This window comes from Neolamprologus brichardi, chromosome 22 (assembly GCF_056152115.1).
Source record: "Neolamprologus brichardi isolate AB-2024 chromosome 22, ASM5615211v1, whole genome shotgun sequence".
In the NCBI taxonomy this organism is placed as follows: Eukaryota; Metazoa; Chordata; class Actinopteri; order Cichliformes; family Cichlidae; genus Neolamprologus; species Neolamprologus brichardi.
In genome coordinates, this window is record NC_142124.1 from 28,327,501 (window position 1) to 28,343,687 (window position 16,187).

The following is a 16,187-nucleotide window of genomic DNA, read 5'->3' on the forward strand; positions in this document are numbered from 1 at the left end:
GAGCTGCTGTGTTTAAATCTGCAGCACATTTGTTTTAATTCTCCTCGATGTTGACGGTTCGCACGTTTTAATGATACACGGGGGTTTGCGAAGTCGAGTGGATACCTTTTAAGTTGTCAGCTTTTCAAAAGTAAGGAGATTTTGTTTTTGGAGAGTGCGGGGCAGATGGAGGATCCTCCTGCAGATTTTGGTGGTGGTGGTGGCGGCGATGGTGCAGCTGCAGAGGGCCCCGTGGTGCAGGTGGCGGATATCTGCTGGCCAGCCGGGGCTGTTCCTGTCCGGCTTATAGAGTGGAAAGTCAAAGCCGGCTCTCTTGTTAACGTGGACTCCGTGCTAGCACTGTGTGCACCCATACCTCAGGAGAAGGGGACTGATGGTGCCAGGCTGCCAGAGAAGAAGGTGAAATCGGACCGTGCTGGAATAGTGAAGGAGCTATGCAGTCAACTTGGAGAAGTCATATCTCCCGGGTGAGTCACCCTGCTTGCTATAGCTCGTTAATGTTAGCTGACCTGTTCCCTGTTTGTGTCAGCTCCGTTTTGTTGCAGCTGTCTTCACGCTCATTGTACCTAAGCTAGCTAACGAGCTAACGCTGATAACCTGACGTTAGCTTGTTTGCTAGCCACGCTCAAAGCAACACAGTGAAGCGTTTGCTCTGACCAAAGTCAAGTACCGCAAAATAAACAAGCTGGCGTTTCGTCGGGGGCTTTCAAAATAAAAGCATCGTGTTTTATAAATGTTGTTTTATCGAGCGTTTTCAGGAGTTGCGATTGTAGTGGAAGAGAAAGTTAGAAAACAGTTGTATTTGCTAAATCAGAATTTTTATTAACGTACAGTAATGATTGAATTCACAAAGCTCCGCACTTTTGTTTTGAAGGCACGACCACGTGGTAGATGCTCTCGTGCTGTTCTGTTTGCCTTGACGCAGCCACTATCGCGTGCACAAAATTGTATACAAGCAGTGCAGATTGACAGGTAGAAGAGTGACCCTGGAGGCAGCCGTTATCCTCGTGAGCTTGAACCAGCCGTATATATATATATACTTTAACGCGTATTAATTCACAGTAACGGGAGAATTAATACGCGTTAATAGCAGTTAATTACCGAAAGAGGACATTTTGAAGTTCGTTTTAAATGGTTTTACCGGTCTTTTTGTGCTTTATTATGTATTAGCATCACTTTTTATGCGAATTATATATCAGATTTAAAAGAAATGTTCTGTTTTTGAAAACTTTACATTTAAATTCGACACCTTTGATATTAATACACATTCAAAGCTGATATAGTTGTTATTTGCTGTTAGGAAAGGGTCGTGTTGCTTTCAGGTACTCTTTGTAAACTCTTGCTCCCCGCTTAATCTACTGCTAGCTATTTATAATACTTTTACAGCGTCTTATTATTACAGCTAAATAAAATGAATCACCTAACTATTACCTTTCTTTATATGTTTCTTTATATACTTGCATGTTACAGTTAATGAGAATCTGTGCACAGTCTCAGGCTTCAGTTTGCAAGCAAGTTAACTGCGTCTTTAATTATTTTCCTGTTTTTTCCTTTTTCCAGGGGCACCATAGTCAGAATAGAAGAATGCAGCCATCCCATTGTCATGAAGGGCTTATGTGCCGAATGTGGTCAAGATCTAACTCAGTAAATACATGCTTTATCTCTTTCTTTTTTTGTTTGTTTGTCTTTAACTTAAATCTTTGTGTTTTTCTGATCTGCTCATGCATTTCCCCCCCAAGAACTACAACTTCCCCCTTTTTATTACATAGATATATCTATAAACAATAAAACAAACTAAAATGGAACAGCAAACCACTCCATATAGGTTCATTTAGGATGGATGTCACGGTTGCGTCATTTCACATGCTGGTGGCAGAAGAAAAGGGGGAAAAAGTGAATGTAGAGACATTTATATTTTTGATACAAAAAGGCTAAGGTTACATACGCGGCATTAACCAGTTATATTTAATGTCTAAGTTACTTGTGGTCTCTCAACTCAAGCAGCCTGTTTGCTGGGAAACAGTCCTGTATAAATGGTAAAAAGTTCATGCTGACAGTGCCATGCAGGCACCGGGTGTAGTCGTGATTCAGTTAGAGAATACTTTGGAACCTCATAACTTTGAAGCTCATACTTTTACTGAAATTAAACGCTGACTGAATGGGAACAGCAGTGCTTGCGATATAACCTGATTCATTTATTGCCATCAGATGGTGCCAGAGATCATATACAGAGTGCAGAGCTGCAGCTCTGGTCCCAAATCAAGCACTCGCACTCTGCAATTTTTCTTTGTATCACTTTGGTAAAGCAAGAGCATTTGAAGCTATTAATAAAACTCCAAAACACACCAAATGATTTTTACATAGACCCACAGAGTCTGTGTTTTACTATAATTGCTGCTGCTGCTGCTGTTGTTGTTGTTGTTGTGAAATAAAAGCCTGGCTCTTTTTTTGAAGATATCACTGTTGAAGACAGAGTTTACATGATGTGGCACAGAATTGCCTCAGCAGGTGTCACTTTTGGATGTCATGTTAACATATTCCTGAAGTAGCTTGAAATGCTCACCACCACTTTGTAAGTGAGGTGTATTCTGTGCTCACTGCAAACATAACTGCTGTCAAGTGGAGCAGTTTCAAATCTGCATGTTTTTCAAAGCTCTCTTTTTATTCCCGGCGCAATATGTTCAAGGACCTGAGAGATGCAAAAAATGTGTGACGCCCACTCTGTTTTTCCTTCTCAGGCTCCAGAGCACAAATGGGAACCAGCAAACTCCCATCTCCACAGCAACAGTCTCCATGGTGCATAGTGTCCCTGAGCTGATGGTGAGCTCTGAGGTGAGTCATATGATGAAGATATGTGGAGGACTGGACTGGCAGGCCAGATAAACCTTTTGCGCGTGCGTGTGTGTGTGTGTGTGGTTTTTTTTTTTTTTTTTATTGCAAAAGTCGAGTAGTCCTAATTCCGGTAAACATGACTTGCATCTTTATGATTGATTAATCAGTTAAATGTAGGTGACCACGCATTTGCAAGTTCTTGATTGGTTTTGCCAAGAGCCCTATTCCGTTAGTACTTACTTGGCTTGATTCAACGCAACTCTGTTTCAGTCGTTTTCCATCACAATCGAGTAAGATCTAATGCAGGTGCAGTCGTTATAGCAACTGCAGAATGTCCTGTGGTGTCATTTGTATGCGACACAAACACAACAACAATGATGCCAAGGTATATCTGCTGCTATGTGGTGGTGTGTGTGTGTGTGTGTGTTGGGGGGGTCACAGTGTTGTGTTCTTCTGTAGCCATTTCCCTTGTTGCTGGGTGTCACTCGCTTGCATACAGTCTGTTAATGTCACATTTTCAATTTGCCTCAGATCACTTGGAATCCCACCCGAGTACTGGTACCATTAGGTAGTACTACCACCTAATGAAAAACCATAAAAAGAGCCAAGCTGAACCGAGTAGGTACTAGTGAAAAAGGCATTGACATTGAGCCAATTCATTTCGACCTAAATCAGAGTAAATGTGCAGTAAACATGAAATAAAGCAATGTGATAAAGTTTTTACAGACCTCTGTGTTGTCCTGTGAAACTCTTAAGTGCACCCTGCGATTCAGTAGGCTATCAAACCAGTCCTAACAGTAATAACTTGAAGTAATTGCTAATAATATAGAACACAGTTGTTATGGAAGAACTGACGCTTTACAATGTTGCTTCAGTTCATTGAGGTTTGCAGGAAAGGTGCAACTCCTGCAGCGTCTTGATTCTTTTCTTTTTCAGCTGTTCTGTTGTAGATTTGCTGCTTGGGATCTTTGTCCTGCTATTTAACAACGTTTCTGCCCAGCTTCAGCTTTTTGATAGATGACCTTATATTTGACTCTACAGTACTTTGGCATAGAGAGTACTTAATAGTCGACTTGAGGACTACAAGGAGCCCGAGACTGTGGTTGCAAAACAAGCTCAAACCTTCACACCTCCACCACTGTGCTCGACAGCTGGAATGAGGTGTTGATTTGGTTTTCACAAGACGTGGCTTTGTGCAATTTGGCCTTTGTTCACACATTTCCAGTGGCTTGTTCTTATGCAACTTTGCAAATGTGTTATTTGTAGAGAGACGAAGTTTTCTTCTGGCAGCAAAATGCTACACTTCTCCAGTCTTCTTATACTGTAACAAACTTTAGCATGCTATCTGAGGCTTGTAGAGTAATTTGTAAATGGTAAATGGACTGGTTCTTATATAGCGCTTTTCTACTCATCTGAGCACTCAAAGCACTTTACACAACTTGTGCATTCACCCATTCACACAAGCACATTTTTCTAAGTGCTTTATAGCTAACATTCACACATTCATACTCCGATGGATGCATCGGAGAGCAATTTGGGGTTAGTATCTTGCCCAAGGATATTTGGCATGCAGACTAGGGGAAGCCAGGAATCGAACCACCAACCTTCCGACCAGTAGATGACCTGCTCTACCACCTGAGCTACAGCCATGTTTGTTTACATTCTCTCTCTGAGGATAGGCCAAAGCTTTAAAAGCAGTGAGAATTTCATTTAAAATGAGAGCATAAACAAATGACCTGGACGCAGCTACTGTACGTTAAGTTTCTATCAAGCACTTAACTAACAACTTCACACATATTTAAACAAAAAAATCTTAACCATAAACCTTGAAAATATCTCTCTCTAATATCTCTTGCACCTGTGCTGTACAACAACACAACCTAGAGTGTGCAAACGTTTTTCTAATTTTCCACTCATTACCTTCAATCGCTCCCAACAGCAAGCAGAACAGCTGGGCAGAGAGGACCAGCAGAGACTCCACCGCAACAAAAAGCTGGTCCTAATGGTAGACCTGGACCAGACGCTGATTCACACCACTGAACAGCACTGCCAACGGATGTCCAACAAGGTATTGGTCTCCCCTCACACAACTATCACTGTCAGCAGGGTTTTTATTCTACCACGTCTTTCGATTTCTAGCAAAGTGCTATTTTGAAACACTCGTACAATGTAGCTTTTGTTGAACAGCCTCCGCTGTAGCAACAAGACACTGCTATAGGATATCAATAAATGCTAAAATGATCTCTAAAAGTAAAGCAAATAAAAGAATCATAAAGCAGTCTGTAATGTAGCTACACATACAAACACACACTAAGCTGCTGAGCCTGCCCATGTATTTCACAAGTCCTTGTTTCCCATAAAAACAAGATCAAGGGGTTTTCAGTTTGTCAGCAATGATAATGTCTTTATTGACAATCTTTAATAGTGCATCCTGATACCCAACCCTGCAGCTTCTTTCTGACGTTTTCTTAATCTTTTGTCGTGTCCTTCAGGGCATTTTCCACTTCCAGCTTGGCCGAGGAGAGCCTATGCTTCACACACGACTTCGCCCACACTGCAAGGAGTTTTTGGAGAAAATCGCCAAGCTCTATGAGCTGCATGTCTTCACATTTGGGAGCCGCCTTTATGCACACACCATTGCTGGTAAGGAGCGTATTGTTTTACATGTTGCAGCACCTTTCCACTTTAAAGTTCGTATATGTATTAAATCACCTTACACTTTCACTTTTTGCATTTTGACACTTTGGGAAACTTTTCACCTTGTACTACCCATTTGTGTCCATAAGAGGGGAGTGTCTGCTCATACTTTGTGTTCTCGCTGATGTTTTGTTGGATCACTTATCTATCTGCAAGCTGCAGTTGTACTTAAACTTTAAAACGCTTACTAAGCCCATGTAATGTCTCAGATGTTAGCAGGTTTCTTGCCAAGTTTGCAGATATTTACTTTGCACAGCGCTTGGCTGCTCAAAGTAATCCTGATGTTGCTTTCTTTCTAAATGAAAATATTTTACAGCTTTCTGATTCAGTAATGTTATATTGATATGTTAGTGTGTCTAACCAGCATGTTTTTAGTATTCTGGGTGCAAACCTTCATCAGGCAATAAATAGTAGGGGCAGTCTCACTCTAGTACTGTTTTGCCTCCATATGATGAATGTTTAATGCATTTTGAATTGGATTTTACTGCTGACCCTGATGCAGTGATTCGACATGTTTGAGATCAGCGCTCCTGCCGTTCACAGCTTTTGCTGTGGTTTAGCAGCCTGTACAGTGGCTGTCCTGTTTAGTCACAGTACATTACTGTCCACGTTTCTTGATAGACCTTTTATTTCAGTAAAAATCCCTGGGAAACTTGGATTGATTGCATTCAGGAAGACCAAAGAAAAGGTCAAGAAAAGCTTGTCAGTTTAAGAAAAATATCCACTGTTGTCTTGAAGAAGTGGTTACAATTGCATAGATTAAAAAAAAAATAAAAAATTAAATCTGCATTTTTTTGCTTTTCTTTTTAGGCTTCCTGGATCCTGAAAAGAAGCTTTTCTCTCATCGAATCCTTTCTAGAGATGAATGCATCGATCCATTCTCAAAGACTGGGAATCTTAGGTGAGAATTTCCTACCTAAGACAAGATCGGTCACTCACAGCTTAGTCTAGTGATCAGTCCTTGTCTTCTGTCTGGACTCTACTATACAGGGTTTTGTTTTAAAAACAAAGAGAAAGATTCGGGGTATGTTTCTTTTGGTTTTCTTTGGTGGTTATGTAAGGATTTGATTCTAGTATTTACACTCGGTTTCCAGTTATGTAACAAGTTGTTATGCTTCGCCTTCTCCTCTGATTGGCTGTGTTCCGAGTGTGTGGAGGAGAGACTTTACACAGGGGGCGGAGCATACAGTGAGACACAAGGTGAAACAGAGAGCAGAGGAGCAAAATAAGCATGACAACAAAATGAGTAGAGAATCCACTGAGTAAAAAACATGAATAAAACATTTCTTTTTGTTCCGTTTTTCTTTTTTTCTTTGATTGTTTTTGTTTAAAGCAAATAATAACAAAAAACCCAGGAGCTGGTTAATCCAAATCATTTTCTTAGCGCCATTATCCATTTGTTTAATGTCTTTATTGTCATTGTTTGTTCATGTTTGTGCAGCACAAATGGTAGAGCTCTATTGTTCTTTCTCAGTGTCGCTTATGAGTGGTTGCCAGCGATGCCTCTTCTTGGAAACCCAAAAGTGGAACTGATATAAGAAATTGATGTTCCCCTTATTTCCCTGTAACCACAAACAACACTACTAGATTTTTAATGGGCTGTCTGTGTTGAGCATCTGCCATGACGCTCAGCAGTTTTACTGTTGTTTTGAGCACTGTCTTTCTTTCTTTCTTTCTTTCCTGGATAGAAACCTTTTTCCTTGTGGAGATTCGATGGTCTGTATCATCGATGACCGAGAGGATGTGTGGAAATTCGCACCTAACCTCATCACTGTGAAGAAATACATTTACTTCCAGGGCACGGGAGACATCAATGCTCCCCCGGGATCACGGGAAGCTCAAATGGCCAGGAAAGGTATGGTTCACCCACTCATCTTTGATAAGGTGATGTGTCCATCAAAAACAATCTGGACCAACAATACTTTTATGCAGGTAAACACCCTGTAATAAGAATATTTTCTTCTTCCTGCTCCTTTTCACACATGGTTGTAGTGCTTTTTGATAGAAAGTGTGGTTGGTTTGTTTGAATTGTTGTACCAAGTGTGAAATAAATAAATAAAATAAAAATAGATGATGCTTAGAGAAGTTTAATTGGAAAACACACTATTTCATGGTTCTCTGCCTTTAATCAGAAATTTATGCCTGCAGTAGTGATGGGAATCTTTGTGGGAAGTGTCTGGGCTATAGTTGTGGGTCACTTCCAACAATCAACTATTTTATTTATTTATTTATTGACGCAGTCAGATAAATGAGAGCCGAATTAATTGTCCAGTTTCAGACATTACATAGAATTCAATTTTATTTATATAGCGCCAAATCACAACAAAAGTTGCCTCAAGGAGCTTCATAGATACAGAGAAAAACCCAACAATCATATGACCCCCTATGAGCAAGCACTTTGGCAACAGTGGGAAGGAAAAACTCCCTTTTAACAGGAAGAAACCTCTGGAAGAACCAGGCTCAGGGAGGGGCGGCCATCTGCTGCGACCGGTTGGGGTGAGAGAAGGAAGACAGGATAAAGACATGCTGTGGAAGAGAGACAAAGGTCAATAACAGATATGATTCAATGCAGAGAGGTCTATCTACACATAGTGAGTGAGAAAGGTGACTGGAAAGGACAAACTCAATGCATCATGGGAATCCCCGGCAGCCTACATCTATTGCAGCATAACTAAGGGAGGATTCAGGGTCACCTGGTCCAGCCCTAACTATATGCTTTAGCAAAAAGGAAAGTTTTAAGCCTAATCTTAAAAGTAGAGATAGTGTCTGTCCCCCGAATCCAAACTGGAAGCTAGTTCCACAGAAGAGGGGCCTGAAAACTGAAGGCTCTCCCTCCCATTCTACTTTTAAATACTCTAGGAACAACAAGTAGGCCTGCAGAGCGGGAGCGAAGTGCTCTAATAGGGTGATATGGTACTACAAGGTCATTAAGATAAGATGGGGCCTGATTATTTAAGACCTTGTATGTGAGGAGCAGGATTTTGAATTCAATTCTGGATTTGACAGGAAGCCAATGAAGGGAAGACAAAACAGGAGAAATATGCTCTCTCTTTCTAGTCCCTGTCAGTACTCTTGCTGCAGCATTTTGGATTAGCTGAAGGCTTTTCAGCGAGTTTTTAGGACATCCTGATAATAATGAATTGCAGTAGTCCAGCCTGGAAGTAATAAATGCATGAACTAGTTTTTCAGCGTCACTCTGAGACAGGATATTTCCAATTTTAGAGATGTTGCGCAAATGGAAGAACGCAGTCTTACATATTTGTTTAATATGTGCGTTGAAGGACATATCCTGGTCAAAAATGACTCCAAGGTTCCTCACAGCATTACTGGAGGCCAAGGTAATGCCATCCAGAGTAAGAATCTGGTTAGATACCATATTTCTAAGCTTTTCAGCGCCGAGTACAATGACCTCAGTTTTATCTGAATTAAGAAGCAGAAAGTTAGTGGCCATCCAAGTCTTTATGTCTTTAAGACATTCCTGCAGTTTAACTAATTGGTGTGTGTTATCTGGCTTCATAGATAGATAGAGCTGGGTGTCATCTGCATAGCAGTGAAAACTTATGCTATGTCTTCTAATGATGCTGCCTAGGGGAAGCATGTATAGTGTAAACAGAATTGGTCCTTGCACTGAACCCTGTGGAACTCCATAACTGACCTCAGTGTGTGAAGAGGACTCTCCATTTACATGCACAAATTGGAGTCTATTAGATAGATATGATACAAACCACTGCAGTGCAGTACCTGAAATACCTACAGTGTGCTCTAATCGCTCTAATGGGATATTATGGTCGACAGTATCGAATGCTGCACTGAGGTCTAGCAGGACAAGCACAGAGATGAGTCCACTGTCAGAGGCCATAAGAAGATCATTTGTAACCTTCACTAAAGCTGTTTCTGTGCTGTGATGAACTCTGAAACCTGACTGAAACTCTTCAAATAAACCATTCCTCTGCAGATGATCTGTTAGCTGTTTGACAACTACTCTTTCAAGGATGTTTGATATGAAAGGAAGGTTGGAGATTGGCCTATAATTAGCTAAGACTGCTGGGTCTAGAGATGCTTTTTGAGTAAAGGTTTAACTACAGCCAGCTTGAAGGCCTGTGGTACATAGCCGATTATTAGAGATAGGGTGATCATATTTAAGATTGAAGCATTAATTAATGGCAGGACTTCTTTGAGCAGTTTTGTAGGAATGGGGTCTAAAAGATACGTTGATGGTTTGAAGGAAGTAATTATTGAAGTTAACTCAGAAAGATCAATTGGAGAAAAAGAGTCTAACTTAACATCAATGGTACTGAAAGTAACTGTAGATAATATAACATCTGTGTGATGATTATTGGTAATTTTTTTCTGTAATGATTAAAATTTTATTTGTGAAGAAGTTCACGAAGTCATTACTAGTTAACGTAAAAGGGATGGTTGGCTCGAGGTACTCTGACTTTTTGTCACTTTTCAAGGACCAAGAAGCTATGTCCTTCTTTTATACTGCTGGTCTTCAGAACTAATAACACTGACATCAACAGTGCTATTTTTAAATTTTTATTTAATAATTTAGCATACTTACATGCCAAACTAGCACAACCAACTTATCTTACCCAGACAACCAGAACTATCAAAGTTGGCATCCTGATTTCATTGAAGAAATTGTGAGTATCAAACACTTAATTTCTGCCGTCCTGCTGAGCTGAATTGTGATGCACCATTTTTCAATCACATTATATTTATGAATAAATCAGAGACCAGGTGGTGGTTCAATATTCTAAAGCAATATAGTGGACAAAGCTCTGAGGCATTCGGTATTGCTCTCAAATATTTATTCCCCAGTAGATCTATTTTTCTGTTTATATTATAAACCCCACTGATTCAAACACAGAAGATTTCAGTCATATTTTCTATTAAAAAAATTAAATATGATAAAGATTGATCTTAAAATTTTAATGATGTTTATTTATGTTGTGGTCCAGCTGAAGCTTAGCCTTTTGCATGGTTAACTGATATATCACTAAATATAAATTAATAAATAAATAACAATATAGGAGCTATATATATAGCTATATATAGCGTGTGGGTTATATCATGGGTGAGTTCCAGTTACATTAAATGAAAAGTTCTTGCTCTTACCAAGCAATTGTCAACCTTTCTAAGCTTGAAATGCATCACATAATGTCAGAGTAATTGGTTCTTTGTACTTTGGAATATATCAGCCTTTGTTGAAAAGTTTGTTTGTTTACTATTTAATTTGCTGAATTCTCTTTCTGATGGCTGATGCACACTGGCCTGCCTCCTCAGATTATTTCAGTGCCCTCTCTCGTCCATCCAGCCCTGTGGGTCACAGTGATACAGCACGCTTGTTTGAACAAGGAACCTTATTCAAAGTTTGCAGTAGATCTTTCTATCTTATTAAAATGATAAACTCCTTTGCTTGAAGAAAACATGACAACCTAATTCCAAATTTTTCTTTTTTAATTCTGTGCTGCTGATTGGTTAGCACAAAGCGAGTTGCTTTCACCGGAGTGATTCAGTGTACACAAGCTCAATTTGTCTTAGAGGAAGACTATGCTCCAAGAAGTTTTTGCCAAAAGGGGAAATTGGAACAGCGCTTCCTGAGCAAAAATCTAGGAGTGTGAAATGTCAGGAGGGTTATTAGTGAGAAGTTTATAATTGGAGGGCAACAGACCTTCCAGAATGCATTAATATAAAACATGTAACCATCAGCTCGAATAAAGTTATGTGGGTTCAAAAAAAAGGAAAATGATACAGGATAAAATGGTGCAGAGAGAATTGCCTGCATAGGGTTTAACCACACCTGAGACATTTTTATTGCTCTTCAACATGTTGCTCTTCACCAGGGATTTCATACAGTCTTGTTCTTCCTCTACCCATGTGTGTTCTGGTACCTAAATTTAGCAACAATGGAATCATTAAGGTAATCGGTACTCAGTAGTACTAATGTAACTCAGTTGGTAACCAGGTTTAATACCCACCCTACTGTTGGCAAATGAAATGATGTGCTGACATGTCCCAAATATCTTTAGCATGGTGGAAGTGAAGAATAATCAGCTAGCTTGCCACACAATCCTCGAAATCGTTCCACCAATAATGAAAAAACACTTTAGACCCGATCCTGTCCTGAAATACACCACCTCACCAACATGTGAGTTTTGTTAGGGAAGTAAGGCACATGTTTGGGGGGCAAAAATTAAAATAATATACTTGGAGTGAGATGGGGAAAAATATTAATTAATGTATTGATGGCCCATTTCACTTTTTTCATAATGGACAGAATAAAAAAACACATTCCATCTTTCTATGAATTTGTTTTATGATCAAAGAATTTTATAAACTAGCACAGTTCTTTTTTTCATTAGTTCATTACCATTTTGTTGCTGTCAGTACTCCATTACTAGTACTGCAACTCTAGTATCAATGCACAACCTCTGTTGAGCACATCAGTTGTAGAAGATAATCTTTGATGACCACTGGCAGCAGCTAAGTCCTTACCTCGCCTTTTTAATTGTTGTTGTAATTTTTGGGAATCAGAAGCTGATCTCACTGTAGCCCCACCTCTAGGTTCTAATTTGTGTGTCCTTGAATACTTTTAAACTTCTATGTGTTTTTCCAGCAGGAGGCTCCTCGAGTCGACCAGCAGAGAGCACAGAACAAACAGGGACGCTTGGTGTCGATGAGCAAAATAATGGCCTCAGGAAAAGGGCAAAGGACAATAATGTTTCCAGAAAGGAAGAGTCCATAGCACCTCAGTCTTCTCAGGACATGCCATCAAAAGAACGGACACACCCAACAGCGGATGAGGACGAATCGGGACAAAATAAAGGGTCAGAGACTGAAACAAAACCCGTGGAAGAATCCAAGGACACCCAGAGAGATGAGATTACAAATGTTAAGGAAGACGATACAAATGGGACGCGAGAGGACAAGGAAGGTGCAAACTCATCGGCACCAAGACACGAGTCCAATAACCTAGACTTTGACCTTTCCAGTGACAGTGACAGTGACTCCATTACAGAAAAGCCCCCCTCATCAGAGAGTGACGGTGAAAGTAGGTCTGGCCAGACAAAGGAATCCGGTCAGGAAGGAACCACGCAAGAACCTGCTTGTAAGGATGGGGCAAATGAAGAGGACAGTAAAGGCAGAGCTGAAGGTGAAAGCAGCTCTGACTCACCAGAGCCTTCAGTTCTTCTGCCTGACCCCGAGCTCGGAAATGGCTGCTCAGATAGGAGAGAGCCCGAAACAGAGTCCCAGAATAGTGAACAGTCTGGTGTTACCATGGGCGAAGAGCTGCTGGATCAGAGTATGGAAGATGACGAGGAAGAGGAGGAAGAAGCTGATAATGACCAGGACGATCATCTCATCTATTTAGAGGAGGTGCTTGAAAGGATCCATGCAGAGTATTACGCCCGCTATGAGGCATACTTGAGGAAGGAGGCCTCTGAAATTCCGGACATTCGGAAGATCGTCCCAGAGCTGAAAAGCAAGACACTGGAGGGGACGACGATAGTATTCAGTGGTCTGTACCCCACTAACTACCCCATGGAAAGGACCCGTGAGTACTATCATGCCAAAGCGCTGGGGGCCAAGATCAGCAAGAATCTGATTCTCAGTGCACAAAATCCCAATCGGACAACACATCTTATTGCAGCAAGAGCCGGTATGTACAGATGCATGCTAGTTAAAGTATAGTGTATAGGCTTTGCTGGTACTGAGTGGTGATGTCGCAAGTTACATGTACTGTATTAAAAGATGGATGAAACCATAAGCGTGAAGCAGAGATCCCTTAAACCTGGGACGCATAATGGACAACAGGGGGCTATCTCATTCTCAGTTGATTTATTCCTTTAAGGAATATTTAATTAATGATGGAGTGATTATGGATATAATCACTAGTTTCAACCCTACTTCTTAATAGTTGTGCATAGTGTTCTCAGCTTTAGTTAAATCTGACAATTCAGTTTTTATGGGTTTATTTTCAACCGTTTCCAAAAAAGAGTGGATTTCAAGTGCTGAACGCCTGCTACCTTTCACTCTTTTTCTGACCTGTTATTTAGCAAGATATAGTTAGTGATTTTCTTTAAGGTAACAATATGCTGGAACTGTGTGATTAATGCAAATTATGGTTTGCTAATGGTGACATTTGGTGAATGGTGAATTTAAGAAAGCTCACGTAAGGCTTGTTTAAATGTCAGTGAATACAGTGTCATTAGAGTTGATGTATCGTAGAGGTCAGGCATGCAGTTAAGCAGTGCGCTGGTGTGATGAGTTCTGGTTAAACTTACAAACATGGTTTAGTTCTTTGCATCAGTACCAATGAAGCTGCAGCAGCATGCTCTGTTTGCCGAAACAGCAACTCAGTAAGGTGGTTATCAGTGAGATTAGATTACACTGACATGCATATGAGCATGCATGCAAGAATGCAACATCAACGAAAACTAACATTTAGAGATGTAATGACTAATGGAGGAAAAATGTATTGTCATAGCTATACAGCTTTTCTTTATGGAAGAAAGTGTTTCCCCAGGAATGAAGTGCATACGTGAATAGATATGAAAGTTTGTTTTAATGTTGTGCTAAAAATAAAAACATACAGATTTAAGTAACATTACTTGAGTGAAATGAAATGAATGAAGTGAAATTCATACACTTTTTCTAATTAGACCTACTGAAGTGAAAGAAACATGTTTTTACTACATCATAATATTACAGTGTAAATACTGGACATTTTGAGTGTTTTCTCCCAAATTCTAAGAAAAGCAAATCAGATATTTTGGTTTGTTGGACAAATATAATACAGGCCTGTTTTTCATGACACTGAAAATGTCAGTCCCTTTACCCAGCTTGGAAATTGTAGATTCACGGCTTCCATTGCCACCAATGAAGTTTACCATGTGAATAGAAGCATAGGAAGTGGCACTGTTAACCTGGGATGCAGTCCTGCTGAGAGCAGCACTTGGCAATCAGTCACCTCATACATCACCAGGATAGCCTGAGATGGAATATATGCTGTAGGATACTTTACTGGAAATAACTTCTGAAAATGCCTGTTACATTGACTGAACAGCAAAGTGGGCAGCCATGACACACATCCTACTAGGGTTAGTGATTAAATAATCATAGCTTTAACATCTGTGCCCACTTAATGACATGGGGTACAGCAGGAAGCTGTTTATGTCCCCCACGTTCTCCTCCATTGAACCTGTCCATCAGGACTCTGTTCTTTGATGGGCCCCTAACACAAACACATACAAAGTCTGAGTTAAGTTTTATTTTTGCTGTTAAAGCTGTTAAGGGTATATGGTATCAGAAAAATTAAACTGTCAGATCAATCATTTTAAAAGTTCATTTTGAGTCAAAAAAAAAAAATAGCCACGTGGATTTGAAGTGGCCATGGCAACTGTGACTATAATCCCGGCAGTCTCTGCCATTCCAGCTTTGCTCTAGACTCGAATATCTCAACAGCTACTGATAGACTGTAATATTTTTTTCAAACATTAATGGTCATCAAAAGTGAATTCTAATGCATAAATCTGCGTGTCTGTCATATTGGTTCATAAACAAAAACTCAGCTGTACTTGTTTAGTTGCTCATCATAGCTCCATATTGTTATTCTTCTTCTACTTAGCGTAGCTTTGCTGATTCACAGTTTAAATTATAAGAGATATTTATCTTAGCCTGAGCTTTGTTATACCTTTCTTTTTACAACCTCCATATTTGTTGATGATGACTAGATTTAGACATTACAGATTTGAATTCATCACTCAGTAAGACCTGTTGTGGTTGATTTTCAGTAAAGATCAAGTTTAATTTTTCATACTTCAGCCTTTTTTTCCTATTTCATCTCCTTAAGAATGGCTCCTTGAAAGCCATCTTTCCACTGAGAGCATTGTTTGGCTGTTTTACATTGGACATTTAAATTGTAGAGATTAGTTTGTTTTGATACATCTTACTTTTGTAGCTATCAAATAGTAGTATGTTGACCAGGATGTAAATAGATCTGGCAAAATACAGCTGAACTGCAGCTGTGCTCACTTTACACTTGATGTACAAGCATTCAGCTTGTACATCAAGTACAAGTTTCTGCACTGAGTAATTCAGTCTGATGTCTTTGTGTCAAACGTCTGTAGTGTTATTCAGCACTTTATCAAATAAAACCTGACTTTTAGGAGTTGTATTATGCCCAGATTTGGCAGAAAAAAAGAAAAATGAATGGATGGTGACCCCAGTGGTTCCAAGAGATAGATCCTTTGTTATCTTTCAAAAAATATTGGCCAGGTAATTATTTTCTGCTTTCCAGTAGGGAAAGTGGGATCATCTATCTGAATTATTCAGCAGACGCAGAGTGAGTGCGTGTTTGGTAATGGCTTTCGATTGTAAGGTCAAAACTCGTTCGCGTTCTCTTCCATCTCTGTCATCCAGGCACCGAGAAGGTCCGTCAGGCACAAGGTTGCAAGCACCTCCACGTTGTCAACCCAGACTGGCTCTGGAGTTGTCTAGAACGGTGGGAGAGGGTGGAGGAGCAGCTCTACCCACTGAAGGAGGATTACTCTAAGACAGCACGGTGAGGGCGTTGTGATCTTATGGAAACCAGCAAATTGATGATTTAAAGCGTACTAACTGCAGAAGCCCAAAACTTCATTGACTATTTT

At 40.0% G+C, this 16,187-nt stretch overlaps 2 protein-coding genes across 3 annotated transcripts in view; one reads left to right on the forward strand and one right to left on the reverse strand.

Moving 5' to 3' along the window:
- Nucleotides 1–399, reverse strand: part of adck5 (aarF domain containing kinase 5) — a 13,043-nt gene extending 12,644 nt beyond the window's left edge. Inside the window, exon 1 of the mRNA XM_087835524.1 lies at nt 106–399. The gene's annotated coding sequence lies outside the window, so the exon portion shown is untranslated. The remainder of the gene's footprint in view (nt 1–105) is intronic.
- ctdp1 (CTD (carboxy-terminal domain, RNA polymerase II, polypeptide A) phosphatase, subunit 1) overlaps nt 1–16,187 on the forward strand; it is a 108,835-nt gene that overhangs the window by 80 nt on the left and 92,568 nt on the right. Inside the window, exons 1-9 of one of the 2 annotated variants that reach the window (XM_006806050.3) lie at nt 1–467; nt 1,561–1,644; nt 2,739–2,832; nt 4,772–4,900; nt 5,325–5,475; nt 6,340–6,430; nt 7,218–7,384; nt 12,152–13,195; nt 15,958–16,099. The exon at nt 1–467 is cut by the window's left edge and continues 80 nt beyond it. In XM_006806050.3, coding sequence (XP_006806113.2) covers nt 166–467; nt 1,561–1,644; nt 2,739–2,832; nt 4,772–4,900; nt 5,325–5,475; nt 6,340–6,430; nt 7,218–7,384; nt 12,152–13,195; nt 15,958–16,099 — 2,204 coding nt within the window. In that variant the 5' untranslated portion in view covers nt 1–165. The remainder of the gene's footprint in view (nt 468–1,560; nt 1,645–2,738; nt 2,833–4,771; nt 4,901–5,324; nt 5,476–6,339; nt 6,431–7,217; nt 7,385–12,151; nt 13,196–15,957; nt 16,100–16,187) is intronic. The other variant, XM_006806051.3, reaches the window with a different exon arrangement.